Here is a 23633-nt window from a genome sequence, read left to right as displayed (position 1 = left end):
CACTGTAAAAACAAAAGTGGATTGATTTTATTTTGTACATAAAATATATTTCTGTGTATAAAAAGTGCTTTCAAGGAGAGCGGGGGCAGGTTGAGAAAAAAGGGAGGCGGGAGGAGACCAACTATGGTGGAGATATAAATGACGGTTAATCAAACCCAAGTTAATAACATTGTAAATTTAGTCCAGCTTCTTTCTCAGGAAATGCACCAGTGAAACTGTACTAGTGTCGAAGTAAGCATCACTGACATGACCATTTATTTACCTACCAGTCTGCAAAAAAGCGAATGCACATCACTATTATACATTACATGTCTTATTCATATAACTTGAGTGCCATTTGACTTCAGTTGTTAGGACATTGTTTAGCTGGTCGTTTACGTGAGATTTCTACAGGAGGACAGTGGCAGCAGGAGATTCGGTCATATGTGTCTTCAGTTTAAAGCTTGTGTGTGCATATTTCCCAAGTATCACTGTGTGTTTGTGTGACTTCACCAATTCTCTCAGGGTCGGTGGTGCACCCGATTATGCCCGGCTCTGAAACAACGAGCTGATGTCGAAGTGGAAGAGCCTTGGACAAGATGGCATAACAAAACAAGAATCAGTTCAGAGTACCGGAATCCCTGACCTCAGGGTCCAGAAAGGAGGAGGAGAGGGGGAGTGAAGGAAAGAGAAGTGGAGGGGGTGGTCGAGGGAAGGGAAGGAGGGGCAGGGCATCTAAACAATTCCATATTTTGCCAGGTCACTGAGTTCCATGTCACCGAATGCTTCCCATGGGCAGATCACTGTGATGTCTGTGCCGAGACCCTCCATGCCGGGGATGTCGTCACCGAATCTGGTGAGAGAGGGAGAAGTTCCATGAGCTAAAGGGATAGAGACACAGCAGACACGTGGGTTGTGGTGGTAATGTGAAGTTGAGTTAGAGAGAAAGATGTATTGAAGTGTGTGTTGGTACGGTATAAAAGGAGTTATGTTTGATATGTAAGGATGGACGCTTGTTATGTTAGTAGGCCTATGCGCAAATAGTTTTCATTGTTGTTGTAGTAGTTATATTTGTGTGTTCTAAGGGAGTTTCCAACTCACCCCTTCTGGCCAGGCTTGGGGGCCTTGCTCTTGAAGGTACGGGTAGTCCTCTGCTTGAATTTAGGGGGGGCCTTCTTTTCAGCAGCAGTTGCAACGTCTGCCATTTCTGTTGGTTACCGAGAGAGAGGAAAGAGGGTCAATAAGATAGCTGGGAAATACGTAACTGAATAACAGTAGTGAATCCCATCAAGATAGCAGTCAGGGGTAGATTATCGGTTTCTTTAACTCCATCGGTTTTATCCTCAATCTGTCTTAATCCAAACCCCTTTCCCTAATACCTAGTTATTACCACCCCCCCCCCCCTCTCTCTATCCCGTTGCACCCCAAGAGTGATAATCCCTCTAAAATACACCTGAGCGGTCTATGTTGATCCAATCATACCAGATTAGATTTGGCACCAACCCATACTGTACTAACCAAGGCCAAAATAGTACCAAAGCTACTTGTTAGCGTTACAATCTGTAGTTCAACTGAGGTCACTTCAACCAGAACATTGTGTAACTAGAAGGTTCTTCTAGCCCTTCGAACCAGTAGTAGCCTACCCCTGTCTTCCATTTCAACTGCACTCTATATAATGTATATTTCTACCGTAGAATACATTGCACACAGATGCTTTTGAGAGTTCATTGTCCATGCAAGCAATACTCTGCACCCAAACACGTTTTATTCCACCACTCTAGACATGCATCCTGTACAGGTGAATGACATTCTGTTGTCAACAGCCAATCAACATCTCTCCTACATCACATTCCACAGCTGCTCTACTGATCTGCATGTGTTCATTATATAGTGTCCACAGGGTGCCTATTTGTCTGCTGGCCTCCTAGTGTCCTGGTATTGCCTATTGGTCTGCTGATCTCCTAGTGTCCTGGTATTGCCAATTTGGCTGCTGACCTCCTAGTGTCCTGTTATTGCCTATTTGGCTGCTGACCTCCTAGTGTCCTGGTATTGCCTATTGGTCTGCTGGTCTCCTCCTAGTGTCCTGGTATTGCCTATTTGGCTGCTGACCTCCTAGTGTCCTGGTATTGCCTATTTGGCTGCTGACCTCCTAGTGTCCTGGTATTGCCTATTTGGCTGCTGACCTCCTAGTGTCCTGGTATTGCCTATTTGGCTGCTGACCTCCTAGTGTCCTGTTATTGCCTATTTGTCTGCTGACCTCCTAGTGTTCTGGTATTGCCTATTGGTCTGCTGGTTTCCTCCTAGTGTCCTGGTATTGCCTATTTGGCTGCTGACCTCCTAGTGTCCTGGTATTGCCTATTGGTCTGCTGGTCTCCTCCTAGTGTCCTGGTATTGCCTATTTGTCTGCTGACCTCCTAGTGTTCTGGTATTGTCTATTGGTCTGCTGGTCTCCTCCTAGTGTCCTCCAGTACAATTCAATTCCCTGCCTATCCGTGTGTTGAATGAAAAGTTCCAGCCTCTATTAGACTACAACCACTCAAAAAGTCCATTGTCTGTTATCCTGCTCTGCTCTCATCCACAAGAGTCAGTTGTGTGAGCTGTCTCATGTCTACAGCACACAAGTCTACCACAGGAGGCTGCTGAGGGGAGGACGGCTCATAATAATGGCTGGAATGGAGTAACGGGAATGGTATCAAACACATGAGAACCATGTGTTTGAGGAGTTTGATATTCCATTTATTCCGTTCCAACTATGAGCCCGTCCTCCTCAATTAAGGTGACACCAACCTCCTGTGAAGTCTACAAAGGTACTTCTCCAGAGCCAGCACTAAAGCAAGTGCATTGAACGCTACCCAGTCAATGACCATCAGCAATGGAGCACAATCTCAACAAGACAACTCCATGGAAACAGTACAATATTTCCAGCGAATTCTCTACACTCTAAAATGTTTTCTGCAATTGTCTAAGGCATTGACGCCAAATGACCCTTACAGGGCATGCAATAAAGGTAACTAATGCTCAGAGCTGAGCGTAGCAGGATGCTGCAGTTTCATCCTACCTGTCTTTGCAGTCTGTAGTGAACAGTTCTCCGGGGTTGATCCTACTGAGATCCTGCTGTATCTCTCTTCCTCCTCTCCGACTGTCCTCCCCTTTTATACACCTCTGACCTAATCCCCTCTGACCTTTGCTCTGTCGCTCGCGCACTCTGTCCCAGAGGTCAGAGTTAATCTCTGCAGGTAAACTGGAGGTAAACCCAGTGGCCAATGCATGACCGTGTGTACTGTGTATCCTACTGGGTGTTCACTGGCCACCAGCCCGTCCCATGCTGCTAGCTGACCTGACATAACATCCAGAGCATACTGCGACTCCCACATGTCCTCCTATTCCCTACATAGTACACTACGTTAGACCAGGGCCCAATGGCACCCTATTCCCTACATAGTGCACTACTTTTGACCAGATCCCTATGGGTAATGAAAAAGGTGCCATTTTGGATGCAGTGTATATATATATCCACTGTGGGCTACGTGCCTGCAGAGTTAAGGCCCTGTAATAGGCTTACACATGGCACTGGCTACTATGAGTATGTACAGCACTGTATAATGTCTTGGCATGTGTAGGCTGTTGTGTAATTGAATGAATGAACACACATTGGTAACCCTGATGTAAAGTCATCTTTAGGTTGGTATTTATAGGGAGAGAGGGACTGTTTTAGTAGGGGTGAGAGGGTAGTGTATCAGTGGTCTGTAGTTGTTGCAAGGGCTAATTGTGTTAACTGCAGAGATACTAAGAGAAGAGCTTTTGTAGTCTTATTAAGGCCCAGTTTAACTAAGTGTTTGCAACAAAAAAACGAAGCTAAAACAAACTTTATTTAGGATTTACACTTGGGCTCTATTCAATCTGTCTCACTGAAGTGTTACAGATTGTGTGATAGAAATGTAATAGTCATTTCCGATTGAGCTGACATATGCAGCTTTTACTGTGAACGCAGTCCCCGCTAATTTCATTCACGCTGTAATGCTGAACTTCCATGATACGGATTGAATAGAGCCATTCGTGTTTCATAATTTATTCCAACTTAATTTGACCTTTTTGTTTATTCCTCAATGTTGAATTCCCCGTTTGAAAAAACTGGTTCAAACACTAAGGAAAGCTGGGTCTAAATATTTAAAATGATGGGCAAATCATACTAAGGTGTTTGCGTGAGCTTTACTATGAATTGACCCATGAATTGAACCTAACCCAGCTGTCCAGTGAACATAGTCCTTGTTGTATTATGTGTTTTTTGTATGGAGTTGAGGAGTGACATTCTACTTCTGCCGTGCTTGTAATAAACTTCTAAGAACCCATTAGGAACGATTAGAGAACTATTCCACTTATGCTGAGCCCCTCCCCATAATGTCCTCCATTAGCAAAAGACAAACGTAGTCCTAGACGAGGACTGGGAGGAGAATGTTTGTGTGTGACATTTCATAAAGCTTATACAACTCTCCGCTTTTTGGTGATTCGTTTTCAAATTCGAATCATTTTTCATGGGAAACCTAAATTGAAATTCAGAGGTTTTTGGTCAATGTTCCCACTATCTTCAGCTGAACTAATGGTTTCAGAGGGTGTCTTCTGAGGTTAAACAAAGAAATCATCCAATGTTATTTATTGAATTCTCTCTCTTAACACAATGCATTCAGAAAGTATTCAGACCCCTTCACCTTTTCCACATTTTGTTACATTACAGTCTTATTCTAAAATTGATTAAATAATAATTTTTCCTCATCAATCTACACACAGTACCCCATAAGGACGAAAACAGGTTTTACCTTATTTAACTTATTTATTTACATAAGTATTCAGACCCTTTGCTATGAGACTCACACACCTGTCTATAGAAGGTCCCACAGTTGACATGCATGTCAGATCAAAAACCAAGCCATGCCCATTAGGTCAAAGGAATTATCTGTTGAGCTCCGAGGCAGGATTGATCTGGGGAAGGGTACCAAAAAATGTCTGCCTCATTGAAGGTCCCCAAGAACAAAGTGGCTTCCATCATTCTTAAATGGAAGAAGTTTGGAACCACCAAGACTCTTTCTAGCGCTGGCCGCCAGGTCAAACTGAGAAATCGGGGGAGAAGGGCCTTGGTCAGGGAGGTGACCAAGAACCCGATGGTCACTCTGGCAAAGCTCCAGAGTTTCTCTGTGGAGATGGAAGAACCTTCCAGAAGGACAACCATCTCTGCAGCACTCCACCAATCAGGCCTTTATGGTAGTGGCCAGATGGAAGCCACTCCTCAGTAAAATGCACATGACAGTCCACTTGGATTTTACCAAAAGGCCCCTAAAGGACTGTCAGGCCATGAGAAACAAGACTCTCTGGTCTGATGAAACCAAGATTGAACCCTTTGGCCTGAATGCCAAGCATCACGTCTGGAGGAAAGTTGGCACCATCCCTGCCGTGAAGCATGGTGGTGGAAGCATCATGCTGTGGGGATGTTTGTCAGCAGCAGGGACTGGGAGACTAGTCAGGATCAAGGGAAGATGAATGGAGCAAAGTACAGAGAGATCCTTGATGAAAACCTGATCCAGAGCGCTCAGGACCTCCGACTGGGGCGAAGGTTCACCTTCCAACAGGACAACAACCCTAAGCACACAGCCAAGACAACACAGGAGTGGCTTCAGGACAAGTCTATGAATGTCTTTGAGTGGCCCAGCCAGAGCCCGTACTTGAACCCGATGGAACATCTCTGGAGAGACCTGAAAATAGCTGTGCAGCGACACTCCCCATCCAACCTGACAGAGCTTACAGGTGTGCCAAGCTTGTAGGGCCTCACGGGCCTCCCGGGTGGCGCAGTGGTCTAGGGCACTGCATCGCAGTGCTAGCTGCGCCACCAGAGTCTCTGGGTTCGCGCCCAGGCTCTGTCGCAGCCGGCCGCAACCGGGAGGTCCGTGGGGCGACGCACAATTGGCATAGCGTCGTCCGGGTTAGGGAGGGTTTGGCCGGTAGGGATATCCTTGTCTCAGTATGTAAAAAAATGTAATAAAAATGTATGCACTCTACTGTAAGTCGCTCTGGATAAGAGCGTCTGCTAAATGACTAAAATGTAAATGTAAATGTTGTAGCATCATACCCAAGAAGACTTGAAGCTGTAATTTCTGCTGAAGGTGCTTCAACAAAGTCCTGAGTAAAGGGTCTGAATACTTATGAAATGTGATATTTCAGTAAACAATATACACTGCTCAAAAAAATAAAGGGAACACTTAAACAACACAATGTAACTCCAAGTCAATCACACTTCTGTGAAATCAAACTGTCCACTTAGGACGCAACACTGATTGACAATACATTTCACATGCTGTTGTGCAAATGGAATAGACAAAAGGTGGAAATTATAGGCAATTAGCAAGACACCCCCAAAAAAGGAGTGATTCTGCAGGTGGTGACCACAGACCACTTCTCTTCCTATGCTTCCTGGCTGATGTTTTGGTCACTTTTGAATGCTGGCGGTGCACATTTGTGGCCTGCTGGAGGTCATTTTGCAGGGCGCTGGCAGTGCACCTCCTTGCACAAAGGCGGAGGTAGCGGTCCTGCTGCTGGGTTGTTGCCCTCCTACGGCCTCCTCCACGTCTCCTGATGTACTGGCCTGTCTCCTGGTAGCGCCTCCATGCTCTGGACACTACGCTGACAGACACAGCAAACCTTTTTGCCACAGCTTGCATTGATGTGCCATCCTGGATGAACTGCACTACCTGAGCCACTTGTGTGGGTTGTAGACTCCGTCTCATGCTACCACTAGAGTGAGAGCACCGCCAGCATTCAAAAGTGACCAAAACATCAGCCAGGAAGCATAGGAACTGAGAAGTGGTCTGTGGTCACCACCTGCAGAATCCCTCCTTTTTGGGGGGTGTCTTGCTAATTGCCTATAATTTCCACCTTTTGTCTATTCCATTTGCACAACAGCATGTGAAATTTATGTTGCTTCCTAAGTGGACAGTTTGATTTCACAGAAGTGTGATTGACTTGGAGTTACATTGTGTTGTTTAAGTGTTCCCTTTATTTTTTTGAGCAGTGTACATATAAATTAGCAAAAATGTCTAAAAACCTGTTTTTGTTTGTTATTATGGGGTATAGTGTGTAGATTGATGATTTTTTTTGGGAATAAGGCTGTAAAGTAACAAAATATGGAAAAAGTCAAGGGGTCTGAATACTTTCCGAATGCACTGTATATGTGTTAGACAACCAACTTTGTGTTGGGTCAGTTTGTTTATGGTCTTTACTTGTTCTTGCCATCGTTGTTGTGATGCAATATAACAAAACAGATACATTCTCAGCAACCTGCCAATAGCAACTCAATGTCATTTATTCATTGAAGGGTGTCTTCAAATGTCTTACATAATATTGTCTGCACAATCTCCATATAGACTGGTGCCTTTGTTGTGGAAATCAATGACTCCCTGGTTCTTGGGACTAGTTTTACAGATGAAGGATCTTAATTAGAACTTTCCTGCAATGTAGGGAAGAAATACAAAAAAAACCACTTTGACATTTCAGACTTTGATTTTCCCTTTTGAAAATTCCATCAACCACTACAAAAATGTCCATAAATTATAATCCACATAATTCACATTTCCTGTTGCTGCAGGATTGTTTTCCTGCTGTAGCAAACTGGCTCAAATGAAGGTCCTACATCTGTAATGAACACGAGGGGAGACAGAGAGCTGGTTTCAAGTGCAGGGTGCAGCAGGTGTTTATTGCAAAGGACCACAGGAGGAGGCAGGTAACTGGGTCCAGGGGCACAGGGGATCCAAAAGGGCAACAGTACAGGCAGGGAAAAGGTTATTAACGTAGTCCGGGAAATCAGGCAAGGAATAGACAAAAGGTGTCGTTTTCAAGGCAGGCAAAAACAATCATACACTGGAAGAGGAAATCACAGGAAACAGAGCTCCAAAAGACATGTGTCACAAAACAAACAATACCTCATAGTGATGAGGTGCAAAGAACTGAACTAAATAGTGTGTGATAATGACATACAGGTGTGTGAACAGGTGATCAGAATTCAGATGATTGGGATCTGGAGAGTGAGCTGTGTTCAGGGGATCTACGTGTTTAAGGGTGTGAGATGGAAGCAGACTTTACAACTTCAAGTTTTAATGTGACATTGTTACAAGTACATTGAAATGTCATTCTTGCAAACTCAAAGCCCAACAATGCAATAATCAATAACAATGTATTACAAAAAAATAATAGTAATAAAGAAATATGAAAAAAACTAAGTAAGCACTCCATCACTCTCCTTCTTGGTCAAATGGCCCTTACACAGCCTGGAGGTGTGTTGGGCCATTGTCCTGTTGAAAAACAAATGGTAGTTCCACTAAGCCCAAACCAGATGGGATGGCATATTGCTACAGAATGTAGTGGTAGCCATGCTGGTTAAGTGTGCCTTGAATTCTAAATAAGTCACAGTGTCACCAGCGAAGCACGCCCACACCATCACACCTCCTCCTCCATGCTTCACGGTGGGAACCACACATGCGTAAATCATCCGTTCACCTACACTGTGTCTCACAAAGACGCAGAGGTTGGAACCAAAAATTGCAAATTTGGACTCATCAGACCAAAGGACCGATTTCCACTGGTCTAATGTCCATTGCTCGTGTTTCTTGGCCCAAGCAAGTCTCTTCTTATTGATGTCCTTTAGTAGTGGTTTCTTTGCAGCAATTCGACCATGAAGGCCTGATTCACACAGTCTCCTCTGAACAATTGATATTGAGATGTGTCTGTTACTTGAACTCTGTGAAGCATTTATTTGGGCTGCAATTTGAGGCTGGGAACTCTAATGAACTTATTCTCTGCAGCAGAGGTAACTCTGGGTCTTACTTTCCTGTGGCGGTCCTCATGAGAGCCAGTTTCATCAATGCGCTTGATGGTTTTTGCGACTGCGCTTGAAGAAACTTTCAGTTCTTGAAATGTTCCCGGATTGACTGATCTTCATGTCTTAAAGTAATGATGGACTGTCTTTCCCTTCGCTTATTTGAGCTGTTCATAATATGGACTTGGTCTTTTACCAAATAGGGCTATCTTCTGTATACCACCCCTACCTTATCACAACACAACTGATTGGCTCAAACGCATTAAGAAGGAAATACATTCCACATATTAACTTTTAACAAGGAGCACCTGTTAATTGAATGTATTCCAGGTGACTACCTCATGAAGCTAGTTGAGAGAATGCCAAGAGTGTGCAAAGCTGTTTTAAATGGTACTGTATGAACAGCAAATATTTAGAACTCAATTCCAATACCATATTTACATATGCAGGGATACTGGAGTGATGGAGGTAGATATGTATAGGGGTAAGGTGACTAGGCAACAGGATATGAGTTTAACAGAGTAGCAGCAGCTTGTATGTGAGTGGGTGCGGCTAGTGTGTAGAGTCAGCATAAATGTATGTGCATATTATGTGTGAGTGAGCAAATGATGGAGAGAGCGTTTGTGTGTGTGTGTTGGAGTGACAGTGAGTGCGAGTGTTTTGGGTCCTGAGAGTGTGCATTGAGACAGTGCAAATACTGAAATAAAAGGTCAATAAAGATACAAGGTAAACTCTGTACCACATGGGCGTGGAGTGAGTCTGCCAACACCAATGGTGTTCAGTACAGACGTCCTCCAGCACTAGTGGGTTAAACGTTATATAACTTCTGTTTAGGGAGAACATTTAGACAGATTTAACTCTTGCCCTAACGTGGCTTTATTCCCTGCTCCTCCCTCCTTCGTAATCCTGAGCCAAGGATTGGCTGCCTCCATTTGATATCCCCCTTTCCCTTGTCTTTCTTCTGGTAGGCTCTGCTTGAGTCACAAATGGCACCCTATTCCCCACCCTATTCCCTGCCTTCCTTTTGAATAGAACCCGGTGGTCTGATCAAAAGTACTGCACTATGTAGGGAATAGGGAAAGCATTTGGGATGTAAATTTGTCTTCGCCTGTTAATAACTCAGAAGACGGTGAGGCTTTGTAATCTACAGATCAGCTTTTGCCTCAAACAAACTGTGATGACTTCAGAGACAACGCCAGGGAACCGCATTAATGACTGTAAATTGAGTTTAAAAAGCTATTTATACAAGTTACTGTGTAAAATTAACCTTCATCATGAAGGAATTTACATCATCAATGGATAAGATCCATGGAATTTTTGTTGTTGTTGTATTGTATACTCATTGTAACTTCTAATAATAATAATAATAATGATTGATTGCGTTTATATAGCACCTTTGATCCACCTACCGTAGGTGCTCACTGCTCAAAGCGCTATACATAGCAAGGGGGAAAACTCACCTCTTCCACCACCAATGTGTAGCACCCACTTGGGTGATGTACGGCAACTAATTTGAACCAGAGCGCTCAACACACATCACCTATCATGGTGGAGAGAAGAGGAGTGATATATGCCAATTGGGAATCAGGGAGATGATTAGGTGGTCATGATTGAAAGGTGCCAGGTTGGGAATTTGGCCAGGGTACCGCACCAGGGTTAACACCCCTAATCTTACGATTAGTGCCATGGTATTTTTAATGACAACAGACAGTCAGGACACCCATTTAATGTCCCATCCGAAAGACGGCACCCTACTCAGGACAATGTCCCCTTCACAGCCCTGGGGCATTGGAATCTCCTAAGACCAGAGGGAAGAGGTCCCCTACTGGCCCTCCAACACCACTTCCATCTCCATCTGGTCTCCTATCTAGGGACTGACCAGGTTCCGGTTTCCCAAAAGGAATTTGTCTCAATATATTTCAGGATTTTTAAAATTTAACCCTTATTTAAACCCGGACAACTGTGGGCCAATTGTACGCCGCCCTATGGGACTCCCAATCACAGCCGGTTGTGATACAGCCTGGAATCGAACCAGGGTCTGTAGTGACGCCTCTAGCACTGAGATGCAGTGCCTTAGACCGCTGCGCCACTCGGGAGCCCCATGCAGACATTGCAGACATTGAGGTGGTTAGAAAGAGACAAAAGGTAAACGGAGACTTAGAACACTGCTTTGCTCTCATGAGGTTTTTAATGGCGACGTTTCAACCCTTATTCATCAGGTTACTTATTATCTGATATTAACCACTTGTTCAGAAACATGGGTCATGTGTATGTAACTTTCTCCTATATTGATTGGAGTGGATGAAGCAAAAAAGGGCCTGCTTGAGACCCGATATGAGATGTGACTAGAGCATGTTGAGGGATCTTTTGCTATAAATTCACAAGTTCACATCGTCAAAGAAAGCTAAGCCAACATTGACACATTTCAGGATACTTGACATCATCAACCTTCATCATTCAGTTGACATTGCAAGGTATTGCACAACCAGCAGGTTATACCTACATGTTTCCTATACTGTAGTGTAGATACAGGAAGTTGCAGTATGTAAGAGGGACATGAAGCACTTGGAATGTGGCAAGCGACACAATCTACAGTCGTGGATAATATGAAATGAACTCCCATTCAATTCAATTGTTTTACAATATTATAAACAAGTAAAAATATGGTAATTATTTTTCTTCATATCTAGTTGTGAGAACTCTACATGGTCACTTAGGTTATTGCTGATAGGGATGTCCCACAACTCATCACTAAGGAGGATTGGTCCTTGCTATCCGGGATCTTCGGTATATCCCTACCCCACTGAAGGTGACATAAAAAATGGTTAAGGAAGGTTACGGTAAGGGTTAAGGTTAGGGTTTAGGGTAGTGATGTCCCAGGGATCCTGGGTTGCACTAACCAAGGAGGATTCCCTTAAGATTGAGGACAGTCCACACCTGGCAAGTTACCCTCACTATGACAAGTCTTGAGCTGGTTACAAGCTGTTTATGAAACATCTAGCAGGACTGTGACACAAATGACTCTGGTATTAGAGGGCAATCTTTTCAAACGTGGGAACTGCTTTCATTTTAATGGAATAATTTCCTCAAAAATGAAATGTTGGTATTTCTTTCATTAGTCCCAAAAGGCTTTGAATGTCAGCGATCAAGTTTTCAAGACATAGGACTTTCAAAAAGATAATTGTAACTTCCCACATCATCATGAGGATATGTTTTGCAAGTTAGTTCAACAGTGGACTAATGTAAAAAATACCAAAAGATCCTTTTTGAATGGAGTATTCCTTTAAGCCGCTCGTTGGTTCATTTTTAAATGGCACATAGTGTACTGTACTTTGGGTAGTTTACGTACTCAGACTCTATAATATAGAAAACCTATACACCTTAAACAAATACTCTAATTTTCAGCACACATTTCCTCTTGGAATCCTCAAGTTGCTTTTAATTGAAACTTTATTTGAAATAAATAAATGACACTACATATTCAACAATCTAAATCTACTTCTCTAGGGTCAGTCAGACCAAACAGCTGCCTGTTACGTGCCACCAATATGGCCAGACCAGTGCCACCGGTAGGTACACACACCCTGCTGATTCAGAGTGCAGTGTGATCAAGTCACCACAGGAGGGAGGGCCACATCCAATCCTGCATTGTTTGAACGGATATGCATACAAATCCAATTCCTATAAAGTGGCATTGCTCTGTCAGAAAAATAATGCTTTCTTTTAGGTGAACAGCAGGACATTACAGAATGAGTAGGGAAAAAGGGATAAAGAAAATATATGCTCACTTCAAATTGACTAGACCATTTAGACACTACAGATGTTTATGTACCGTACAATCTGGATTATACTAGAGATATACATCCTTGTTGAGTGAGGTGTCTGTATAGGCTGAAAATATGTGACAGATTTGACTGCTTGGGATTTTTTCATATTGAGATTCTGAAGTAAAAAAAAAAAAAACATTTTGCATGTGTATCCTCAGGTTAGGAAGTACATTCTTAGTCATACACGTGTGTATGCACGCCCACCCACCCAGCCACACTCATGAACTGACACGGTGACACGTAGTCCAACACTCACTGATCTTAACCTATCAATAACACCTGTCAGGTTCTCATACAGGCACCAATCAGCAGCACGAGGAAACGGCCATGTGGCAGACCCTGAGGTACAGAGGGACGGAAGGAGGGACACGACACACACATGGACAGACGGACACAGACTCCAACCTAAAACTCAACCGTCCGGCATAGAATCAAAAACGTACAAACTTCTCTGAGGCTCTTCTTTGTCTACAGCCTGCTGATACAGTTATGATACCGCTGCTCTCTCTGTTTCTCTCCCTCCTGGCCGCATCAGTCATAGCTAAAGGTAAGAATCTCTTTGTCTTTGGTCGTGTACATGTTGTTAGATTTCCTAGACATCTATCTTTTAGTCTTTATTTCCTGTTTTCTTTAAAGTCCTTCCTGAATGGTGTGATATTCTCTTCTATCTTTTTGACCTCTATGTTACAATATGCACACTAATATACACACTAGTATACCCCACTAGTATACCCCTAATACATGCCCAGTACATTGCTTCATTCTAAATGGTATGCTGAAATTGACATTGGGATTGAGCCTATGACTGGCTTTCTGAGAGCCGTTCTACAGATTGATGCATTTTTCCTCTCCGTGTTTCTAAAGAGATGGAACTAGTGTAGGTAGTTGGGTTAGGGCTTGTTCAACTAATTTCATCAACCCCCCCCCCCCTCTCTCTCTCTCTCTCTCCCTACAGACAGCGCCCTCCCAACCCTGAGTGATGTCACTGCAGCCGAGGCCTTCATCGAAGCCTCTGAGGTGGTCGTCATCGGGTTCTTTGAGGTCAGACAGGAAACAAGCGTGGGAAGGGCATGATGGGAGGGGAGGGAGGGAAATGTAACGTGTACAGTAACCTACTGTAGGCCTGAGTAAGGTGGACACATCACGATGGTACAAAACCACAGCAGATTTTTAGCATCGTTGGCTAGACGCTACACCACTAACGTGCGGCCGGACGCGGCCAGCCAGATATAACCGAGGGCAAATTGAACCATAACTCAGATTTGAGACGAGAACAAAAAAAAAAACATGCATTCCTTCCTGTGCACTGTTGTGTGTTCGTAGCTACAGTCCCAGCTGCTGTCAGGTTTGGCGAGAAACTATTTCCTGTGGCCACACACGGGGCACAGGAAGTGACTAGCTGGCGTTGCCTTGGGGATAGTAGGCGGCCGTCCCAGAGTGCCAAGCGGTGGCCCGAGCCCTTTGGCCAAACTCAGTGTGCGGGGGACGATGGGCCGCTGGACAAGGAAATGAGGACGCATCTGAGGAATTGGCACAGAGGAGGTCGCTCTAAACAAGTGTAAACAGAGCGTGGGTGAAGGGTGGAGAGAAGGAGTGGAGGAGAGAGAGAGAGAATATAGGAGAGAGCGGGAGTGGAGGGGGGGGGGGGGGGAGGAGAGAGAGAGAGAGAGAGAGAGAGAGAGAGAGAGAGAGAGAGAGAGAGAGAGAGAGAGAGAGAGAGAGAGAGAGAGAGAGAGAGAGAGAGAGAGAGAGAGAGAGAGAGAGAGAGAGAGAGAGAGAGAGAGAGAGAGAGAGAGAGAGAGATGTGTCATGTGTCATGTGTCACACACAGGGAGATAGGGTTATGAAATTATCCAGAATATGTGTGTGGGTGTGAGGGAGGGAGAGGATTCTACTCAACATATAATTACCCTATTTAAAAACTGACAGATAGACAGAGGGCACCAACACTGAGACTGACAGGAACTGACAGGGACTGACAGGGACGAGGAGACACATGCTCAGGACAACAATACAAGTCAGGAGGGGAAAAACACATGTTAAAGGCCTATTAGAGAGAGGGAAGGACAGGTAGAGAGAGAGAGAGAGAAAATATGGTGGGCTGCCGTTTACCTGCTGGGGACCAAAATATTATTTCAAGACATTCTTTGAGGATGATTCTATGACAAATACAAGGGACCAAAATATTATTCACTGAAATTCACTTGGACTAAGTGCCAATTTGAATCTCAAAAACAGACTTCAATAGTATATCACTGTAGTGAGTGTTATTAGACTCGAACATTCTCTCTCCCTCTCTGTCTGCACCCTCTCTCTCGCCATCTCTTTCCCTCTCTCTCTCAGACTCCCTCAGAGGAGACTTTTGGCTACAAGGAGTTTGTGGAGGCAGCTAAGACTGTGAAGCATATCCCTGTGGCTCTGTGCAGCGATAAGGAGGCATGGGCCAAACTCAGCATCGTGTCTGACACTATCGCCATCTTCAGAAAGGTAAACTACTACACCACACCTTTCACTCTGTCCATCAGAAATCACCTGCTTGGCTCCCGTTACAACAACTTTGACAACAAATGTATGAGAAAATATCAACTGAAAAATGTGATCTATGTGTGTGTGTTCAGGCAGATAACCACCAAGACAACCTTCAGCTCTCTGAGACCAAGAAAGTGGAGGCGGACGGTCTTGCTCGCTTTATCACCATGAACGAGCTTCGCTACATCACCGAGTACAACCAAGTGGTAGTCACTGACCACAGCACTGTTCATCTACACCTTACACACTACTCTATACAACAGCACCTATTAACAGTTATTACTAGCCTTGTCATGATTCCACCTTGCCATCACATCTTTGTATTATTAGCCTTTCATGTTCAGTCATATAACCAGACTATACCTACAGACAGTTAATGTACTGTCACATGCCTCTGTTGATATCTATTTCCTATAGCTCTCTCTCTCTCCTCTCAGACAGCAGTGGGTCTGTTCCAGTCTGAGGTGAAGGCACACCTCCTGCTCTTCATCAACAGGGGGAGTGGTGACTATAAAGAGCTCAAGGACCGACTAGGAGCTCTGGCCCCAGAATTTGTTGGAAAGGTGAGAGCAGGCAAGCAGCAACTGGACCTGAAAAGAGTGACTCAACAAAATCTCTGTTATATCGGCCATTTGATTCAAATCTTGAGATAATGTCCCTAATCCCCTATTTGGAATCGGTTCTTTTGAATCAACTATTTCATTGAATCTTGAATTTAATATGTAATTTGGATCAATGGAGTCAGATGTTTTGAACTGCTCTGTGAACTGAGAAAACCCTTACCAAATGCAGGAGATAAGGAACTGCCCATCAACAAAATTCATATATATATTGAACTACTTTTGACATTGGACTCGTCCAATAAAACCACTGATTTTAGTTTTAGTTTTGGTTGTCAAACGTATTTGCTACAGTGTGCTCTACTGAATATTACCATGATTTCTTTGTCACAGTTCCTGTTTGTGCTGGTACACGGGGTGAAGTCCAATGAGAAATCTCTGGGCTACTTCGGCCTGACTTCACGTGACCTTCCCCGCGTGGGCATTTACGATGGCGACTCAGATATGAAGTGGCTCATGCCCGAGGGAGAGATCTCCACCGAGCGTGTGCGGGAATTCTGCCAGTCACTCATACTAGGCAATCTCAAGGTCAGAGGTCAAAACAAACCTGAGTTCAAATAGTATTGGTTCTCTTTCAAATGCCTTTGAGGGTTGATTCAGCCTGCCTGGAGCGACAGATGGACAGGGTTTGCACTTTTTGGACTATTCTATTGGTTCCATTGTGCCAGGCAAGCTCAATTAAGAGCAGGTAAATACGTATTTGAAAGAAACAAATTCATTTTGAACCCATATCTATGGCGCAGTATACGTTTCAGTGGCTTTGATAATATGTAGAAAGAGGCAATAAATTATACTGTGTGGCCTCCATTTAATGTATCTATATTGCTTCTCAAACTTTTTTCATCTTTTTAGGAGGTGAAGCAGGCAGGAGAACCTGATCCTAAAACTGAGTTGTAAAATAAACAAATAAATGAATGTAAATAATTAGCTTTGTGACAATAATTGTGTGTTTTTTGGAGCCAGTATTGATTTCTGCCTGAATCTTATGTAGGCTATGTGTGTGCTCTGGTAGGCATGGTGTGTGTTTATGTGAGGGCAAGTCTGCCATCTGCGAGTTGACAACAGCTCAGTGGCTACTCACCACTGAGATTTTGGATGTGATGGTTACAATCACAACTGACTGACCTCAGTAGACTAATAGGGCCTGGAGGGTCTAACAGAGAAAGAAGAATTGGAATCTGTCTTCTGAAAAAATAACAGTTGAGGATTTCAAATGCAATCGCAAAGAAACAACAAATACAATAGAATATGATGCAGTATACTACAATACAATACATCTTTGTGTATTTACATACAAATGCTACATTTAAGTGCAGACCTGTGTTCAAAAACATGTGTACTTCAGTATCTGGGTTATATCTGGGTTATAATACAAATTGTATTATTTGACAGTATTTTCAAATACCTATTTAATACATTAGAGTGTAAATTAGTGTGTGATTTTGAGTTTTTCAACACTTTCCAAGTTTATTTCCAAATACATAACATTTAACTTATCTTTTCAAAATAAAAGAATACTTACTTTGAATGTATTTGAAATTAATTGAAATAGTCTATATGTCAACTGCATATACTTGACAAAAATCTGCATAAACTCCAAGTTTCTGCAATTGCTCTTCACCAACTTCATCCTGCAGCCATCACCTGTCCTGTGGGGGCTCCATTGTCAACCAATCATTAGTGTTTTTGTTTGACCCACGCGATCAAAGACATGACTGAAACAGGAACCAACTTGCTAAAATTCATATGTAGCCTACAGTGCATAAATGAATGATGTGATTGAGGCTCTCTCATTTATTGATTGTATAATGTACACACTAATTATTTCAGTTTGTTAGTGGGTGTTGGAGACATGTTTTTTTTACATTATAAAGGAAACCTTTTATAAACAATGGCAACACTGCCATGGTGATCTGAGCCTTACTCTTGGATAAAGACATTAGTATCCGCATTTCGGTTGTCGCAGATGCACCTCTCCTGACTTTACTTCTTGACTTTGGTCTACAGTCAGTTGCTTTAGCCCTGCCACTCAAACCAGCCCTACTATATGTTTGCGTTTGAAAAATTAAAGACTCGGATCATCAAAAGCATATGTGTGTGGTGTGTTTGCATGATGTGAGTATTTAATTGGAGTCTGTCTAAATTCAGAATTTGTCCAAGATGTTGCACTATGTGCAACTGAAACATGTTAATCATCTACTGTTGCTATGCTGAATGAAACGCACTGTTTAAAAGAAGGCATGTGTAAAATAATGGTGCCTAACTCCTCATTTAGCCTCTAATCTTCAAATGAACCAAAGTGAATTTTGTACAAGCAATAATTTATACCGATCAATGAAGTGTCAAGACAAAATGTGTTTCCTACTTTAGAGCAGGGGTGTCAAACTCATTCTATGGAGGGCCTAGTGTCTGTAGGTTTTTGTTTTTTCCTTTCAATTAAGATCTAGACAACTACTGTAGGTGAGGGGAGTAATTAGTGCCTTAATTCAGCAATCAAGTACAAGGAAGGAACGAAAACCCACAGACACTCAGTCCTCCGTGTAATGAGTTTGAAGTGTGTTTTAGAATAAGGGCTGTCAAACCTGTCAGGAACTCAATTAGAGAATCAACCACACCTGAGTAAATTCTGAATTCCAAATCAACCCCTAGCCCCTACACCTACCACTTAGTCACTTATGGGCATTTGAAACGATCAGATAGGTTAAAGCAATATGGAAATTGCTTCACCTTGCCTTCTGATAGGCTGGATGCAATTGTGGCCATATTCCTTATACCTATTCAATCATGTCTGATTCACAGAAGTGTTTAGTCCAGGGTGAAGGATTTAGGGGTCAATTTGTAATTAGGACTCAAATGTAGTTCAAGGGCTTACAGCTGACCTTAATTATCCAATGACATTAGAAGGGTCTGGGATTTGATTTAAAGGAGCAACCAAAAAGCCTACCAGTTCTGATTACTGGGGAGGTTTTGAGGTGCAAAATGGCCGTGATGATTAGAATCGCTTTCAGGTAAGTTTTTAAAAGTATTGATCTAGTTTGTTTCCCTTGTCCTTCAGGTAGCTATGTTTCTAACATACTTTTCCCCCCTAAGAGTTTCTTGGCTTTGTTACCTGCTAATTGGAGGGATAACCTGTTCTACATCAAGTAAGTTTCTACACATTAATTTCAAATAGCAGTTGTGGTTCCAATAACTTCAAAGGCGGGCATTTCACTTTACTTTTTTTCTAACCTAGGTGATGGGAGTCCTGCACCAGGTTCTGATGCCGCATGGCTCTATGCAGGCTCACTTAGGTCTAAAGGATATGGTAATTACAACTCTCCAACAGCTCCATTGCAAGCGCAGCTGACTGAAGAGCAACAGAAACATCTGGCTGCCATTCTGCAAAATCAACTGGCCCCCATGCCCCAGGCACCTCAGAAAATGATGTATCCAGCTCAAATGCCCCAGCAGGAAAAGCAACCGTCCGCCATGATCCAACAGCAGACTCTACCGGCCAGTTATCCTAAGCAGCCTAAAGGAGTGTTGTATACTGCTCAAATGCCCAAGAAGCAACCAGCTACTGAACTTCAGCATCAGAAGGAACAGCAAGTGTGGTATCCAGTTAAAATTCCCCAGCAGGAAAAGCAATCAACTACTAGTTCTCAGCAGCAGAAGGAACTGACCACCATGCCCCAGAAGCAACCGGCTCCAATGCCTGTACCGCAGAAACAACCAACAGCTATGCCCCAGCAAGTATGGTATCCAGCTCAAATGCAGCAGAAGCAACCAGCCCTAATGCCTCCACCCCAGAAGCAACCGGCCACCATGCCCAAGCAAGTGTGGCATCCAGCTCAAATGCCTCAGCAGCAAAAGCAACTAGCTACTAAACCCCAGCAGCAGAAGGAACCGGCCGCCATAACCCAGCAACCACAGCAAGTGTTGCGTCCAGCTCAAATGCTGCTAAAGCAACTTACTGCCATGCCCCAGCAAGTGTGGTATCCTGCTCAAAAGCCCCAGCAGCAGAAGCAACCGGCCGCTGAACCTCAGCAGCAGATTGAACAGACCGCCATGCCCCAGCCACCTCAGCAAGTGTGGCATCCAGCTCAATTTCCCCAGAATCAACCGCAGAAGGAACTGACCGCCATTCCACCACAACTGTTGCAATCTGCTCAAATGCCCCAGCAGCATAAGCAACCGGCTGCCATGCTTCAGCAAGTGTGGCAATTGGCCCCCATGCCCCAGCAGCCTCACGATGTGTGGTATCCAGCTAAAATGGTCCAGAAGCAACAAGCCTCTGCAACTCAGCGACCGAAGGAACTGACCGCCATACCCCAGCAAGCATGGTATCCAGCTCAAAAGCCCCAGCTGCAGAAGCAACCGGCCGCTGAACCTCAGCAGCAAATGGCACTGACCGCCATTCCCCAGCCACCTCGGCAAGTGTGGCATCCAGCTCAATTTCCCCAGGAGCAGAAGCAAGCAGCCTCAATGCCTTTACCACAGAAGCAACCGACCGCCATGCCCCAGCAAGAGTGGTATCCAGCTCAAATGCCCCAACAGCAACTGGCCCCAATGCTTTTACTGCAGAAACAACCAACAGCTATACCCCAGCATGCATGGTATCCAGCTCAAATGCCCCAGCAGCAGAAACAACTGGCCACCATGCTGCAGAAGCAACCAGCCACCATGCCCCTGGACGTGTTGCATCCAGCTCAAAAGTCCCAGCTGCAGAAGCAACCAGCCGCTGAACTTCATCAGCAAATTGAACTGACCGCCATGCCCCAGCCACCTCTGCAAATGTGGCATCCAGCTCAATTTCCACAGAAGCAGAAGCAACCAGCCCCCATCCATCTACCTCAGAAGGAATTGACTGGCATACCCCAACAACTGTGGCAAACGTCCCAACAGCATAAGCAGCCGGCTGCCATGCTTCAGCAAGTGTGGCATCTGGCACAGAAGCAACCGGCCCCTATGCCCCAGCAGCCTCACGACGTGTGGTATCCAGCTAAAATGGTCCAGAAGCACTACAAAAGCACTGAAGATGGTGCCTCTGGTAGCTCTCAGGCCAGCATCGTTGAACAGTCGGGTGTCATCCCAATCTATTCCTACACTTCCAAATCACACTACGAGAATGGGAGAACTGTCTTCTCCCAAACCCGCTACACTCCTAGGGAGCCTATGCTGGTTGACAGTGGAGATGCTCCCAAGGACAGTTATGTTGGCATTGGTGCACCAAGCATATATCCACCACCAGTGAAGGATTCTGCAAGGTAATGGGTAACTATAACCTGCTCTGAACTTGGCTCTCTGAATTTGAAGTCCTTTGTACTAACCATATATCTATCAACAGGAAAATGTAATGGATTCATCCTCTAGAAGCTCTAATGGTGAGAAGTGTTTCTGACATTGGTTACTTAACATTCTGTTGCTGACACTGCAGTTCTTTCTGCATTTGTTTCAACCAGGAGGTTGCTGGTGCTCTTGGTGCTCTTGCTGCTCTAGCATGATGGAATCAATAAACAATTTTACTTTCAAAAATGCCTTGTCTCTGAGATATTGGTTCTCATATCCAATGCTTGCTAATCGAGAACAGGTGGTGTGCAGTCTGTAGTAAAAATGACTAATGTTCAGTTAATTCTTTGGTTTTTCTAATCTTTTCACCTGCGCTACTGGTTGTTCAAAATAAAAGCTTGGGTCTACATAAGAGCATTTGTCAAGGGGTGGTTTGTCAGACATTCCTCATATGTTCGTACTTTAGATTTAGGCATGCATTGTAAACAGTGAGACGGTCTTCAACCTCAGTCTAAGCTGTTGGTAAGTAAGCTAACATATAGGGAACCGTTTTTAGATGGTCAGACCATGGCTCATTTAGCTATTAGAATTGAGTGACCTTTTGGTTTCAAACTTGCATTTGGCCTTATACTATAGCCCATACCACAAATGGCAAAGTCAAATCAGTTTAGCAGTGTCTGTTCCATATCTAGATGGCTCAAATGTTATTTTGGACACGTTAACCCCCGTTTGCACATCTACCTCCATACTTCTGTTTGTATAGGGCTCCGTCGCAGCCGGGCCGCAACCGGGAGGTCCGTGGGGCGACGCACAATTGGCATAGCGTCGTCCGGGTTAGGGAGGGTTTGGCCGGTAGGGATATCCTTGTCTCAGTATGTAAAAATGTAATAAAATGTATGCACTCTACTGTAAGTCGCTCTGGATAAGAGCATCTGCTAAATGACTAAAATGTAAATGTAAATGATTCTCTAGACCCAAATTGCTACCCTGCCTCTAAGGTCTTCGGAATCCAAGTCAGATTACCGATCATTTCGAATCTCACTGTACCTTCTCCGCTATGCAATCTGGTTTCACAGCTGGTCATGGGTGCACCTCAGCCACGCTCAAGGTCCTAAAAGATATAACTGCCATCGATAAGAGACATTACTGTGCACCCGTCTTCATCGACCTGGCTAAGGCTTTCGACTCTGTCAATCACCACATTCTTATCGGCAGACTCAACAGCCTTGGTTTCTAAAATGATTGCCTCGCCTGGTTCACCAACTACTTCTCTGATAGAGTTCAGTGTGTCAAATCGGAGGGCCTGTTGTCCGGACGTCTTACAGTCTCTATGGGGGTGCTACAGCGTTTAATTCTCGGGCCGACTCTTCTCTGTATACATCAATGATGTCGCTCTCGCTGCTGGTGATTCTCTGATCCACCTCTACGCAGTCGACACCATTCTGTGTACTTCTGGCCCTTCTTTGGCCACTGTGTTAACTAACCTCCAGACGAGCTTCAATGAAATACAACTCTCCTTCCGTGGCCTCCAACTGCTCTTAAATGCAAGTAAAACTAAATGCATGCTCTTCAACCGATTACTGCCCGCACCTGCCTGCTTGTCCAGCATCACCATTCTGGACGGTTCTGATTTAGAATATGTGGACAACTACAAATACCTAGGTGTCTGGCTAGGCAGTAAACTCTCCTTCCAGACTCACATTAAGCATCTCCAATCCATCATTAAATATAGAATTGGCTTCCTATTTCGCAACAAAGCATCCTTCACTCATGCTGCCAAACATACCCTCGTAAAACTGACCATCCTACCGATCCTCGACTTCGGTGATGTCATCTTTTAAACTAGCCTCCAAACTCTACTCAACAAATTGGATGCAGTCTCTCACAGTGCCATCCGTTTTGTCACCAAAGCCCCATATATCACCCACCACTGCGACTTGTACGCTCTCGTTGGCTGGCCATCGCTTCATACTTATCTCACTGGTCACCCCCAAAGCCAATTCCTACTTTGGCCACCTTTCCTTTCAGTTCTCTGCTGCTAATGACTGGATCGAACTGCAAAAATCAATGAAGCTGGTGACCCATATCTCCCTCACTAGCTTTCAGCAGCAGCTGTCAGAGCAGCTCACAGATCACTGCACCTGTACATAGCCCATCTGTAAACAGCCCGTCCAACTACCTCATCCCCATACTGTATTTTTTAATTCATCTTGCTCCTTTGCACCCCAGTATCTCTACTTGCACATTCACCTTCACATCTACCATTCCAGTGTCTAATTGCTATATTGTAATTACTTTGCCACCTTGGCCTATTTATTGCCTTACCTCCCTTATCTTACCTCATTTGCACTCACTGTATACAGATTTTTCTTTTCTCTACTGTATTATTGACTGTATGTTTGTTTATTCCATGTGTAACTCTGTGTTGTATGTGTCGAACTGCTGTGCTTTATCTTGGCCAGGTCGCAGTTGTAAATGAGAACTTGTTCTCAACCAGCCGACCTGGTTAAAAAAGGTGAAATTAAAAAATGATGTGCAAACCCTCCAGCACAC

The 23633-nt window shown here is 44.1% G+C and overlaps 3 protein-coding genes across 4 annotated transcripts; 2 read left to right on the top strand and 1 right to left on the bottom strand.

Moving 5' to 3' along the window:
- Positions 1-30: 30 nt before the first annotated feature.
- LOC129839589 (retinal cone rhodopsin-sensitive cGMP 3',5'-cyclic phosphodiesterase subunit gamma-like) lies at positions 31-3196 on the bottom strand. Its single transcript, XM_055907124.1, has 3 exons — positions 3038-3196; positions 1081-1186; positions 31-832 (listed from the first exon to the last, which is right to left on the bottom strand). Exons 2-3 carry the CDS (start codon positions 1182-1184, stop codon positions 715-717), a joined length of 222 nt encoding a protein of 73 aa, XP_055763099.1. The 5' UTR covers positions 1185-1186; positions 3038-3196; the 3' UTR covers positions 31-714.
- A 9919-nt stretch (positions 3197-13115) lies between these two features.
- Positions 13116-16761, top strand: LOC129839692 (endoplasmic reticulum resident protein 27-like). The gene is made up of 7 exons (XM_055907265.1): positions 13116-13210; positions 13619-13704; positions 15007-15150; positions 15282-15398; positions 15630-15755; positions 16146-16340; positions 16665-16761. The coding sequence occupies exons 1-7, from the start codon at positions 13153-13155 to the stop codon at positions 16707-16709; spliced, it is 771 nt and encodes a 256-aa protein (XP_055763240.1). The 5' UTR covers positions 13116-13152; the 3' UTR covers positions 16710-16761.
- A 3244-nt stretch (positions 16762-20005) lies between these two features.
- On the top strand, positions 20006-21328 carry LOC129839723 (uncharacterized). Of its 2 annotated transcripts, XM_055907317.1 has the most exons (3): positions 20006-21058; positions 21139-21175; positions 21254-21328. In XM_055907317.1, exons 1-2 carry the CDS (start codon positions 20025-20027, stop codon positions 21146-21148), a joined length of 1044 nt encoding a protein of 347 aa, XP_055763292.1. In that variant the 5' UTR covers positions 20006-20024; the 3' UTR covers positions 21149-21175; positions 21254-21328. The 2 variants fall into 2 exon arrangements, with proteins under 2 accessions (XP_055763292.1, XP_055763290.1); XM_055907315.1 differs by having other exon boundaries at positions 21139-21328.
- The last annotated feature ends 2305 nt before the right edge of the window (positions 21329-23633 follow it).

Source organism: Salvelinus fontinalis, chromosome 40 (genome assembly GCF_029448725.1).
Source record: "Salvelinus fontinalis isolate EN_2023a chromosome 40, ASM2944872v1, whole genome shotgun sequence".
In the NCBI taxonomy this organism is placed as follows: Eukaryota; Metazoa; Chordata; class Actinopteri; order Salmoniformes; family Salmonidae; genus Salvelinus; species Salvelinus fontinalis.
Note: the sequence above shows the minus strand (reverse complement) of the source record. Positions and strands in the feature narration are given on the sequence as shown.

Bases quoted from the DNA above. Each gene is read 5' to 3' on its own strand.
- LOC129839589 (XM_055907124.1), bottom strand. From the start codon at position 1,184: ATGGCAGACGTTGCAACTGCTGCTGAAAAGAAGGCCCCCCCTAAATTC. The intron at 833-1,080 runs GTGAGTTGGAAA...CTCTCTCACCAG, and splicing joins CCCAAGCCTGGCCAGAAGGG to ATTCGGTGACGACATCCCCG.
- LOC129839692 (XM_055907265.1), top strand. From the start codon at position 13,153: ATGATACCGCTGCTCTCTCTGTTTCTCTCCCTCCTGGCCGCATCAGTC. The intron at 13,211-13,618 runs GTAAGAATCTCT...CTCTCCCTACAG, and splicing joins CGCATCAGTCATAGCTAAAG to ACAGCGCCCTCCCAACCCTG. The intron at 16,341-16,664 runs GTCAGAGGTCAA...TCATCTTTTTAG, and splicing joins TCATACTAGGCAATCTCAAG to GAGGTGAAGCAGGCAGGAGA.
- LOC129839723 (XM_055907317.1), top strand. From the start codon at position 20,025: ATGCCCCAGCAGCCTCACGATGTGTGGTATCCAGCTAAAATGGTCCAG.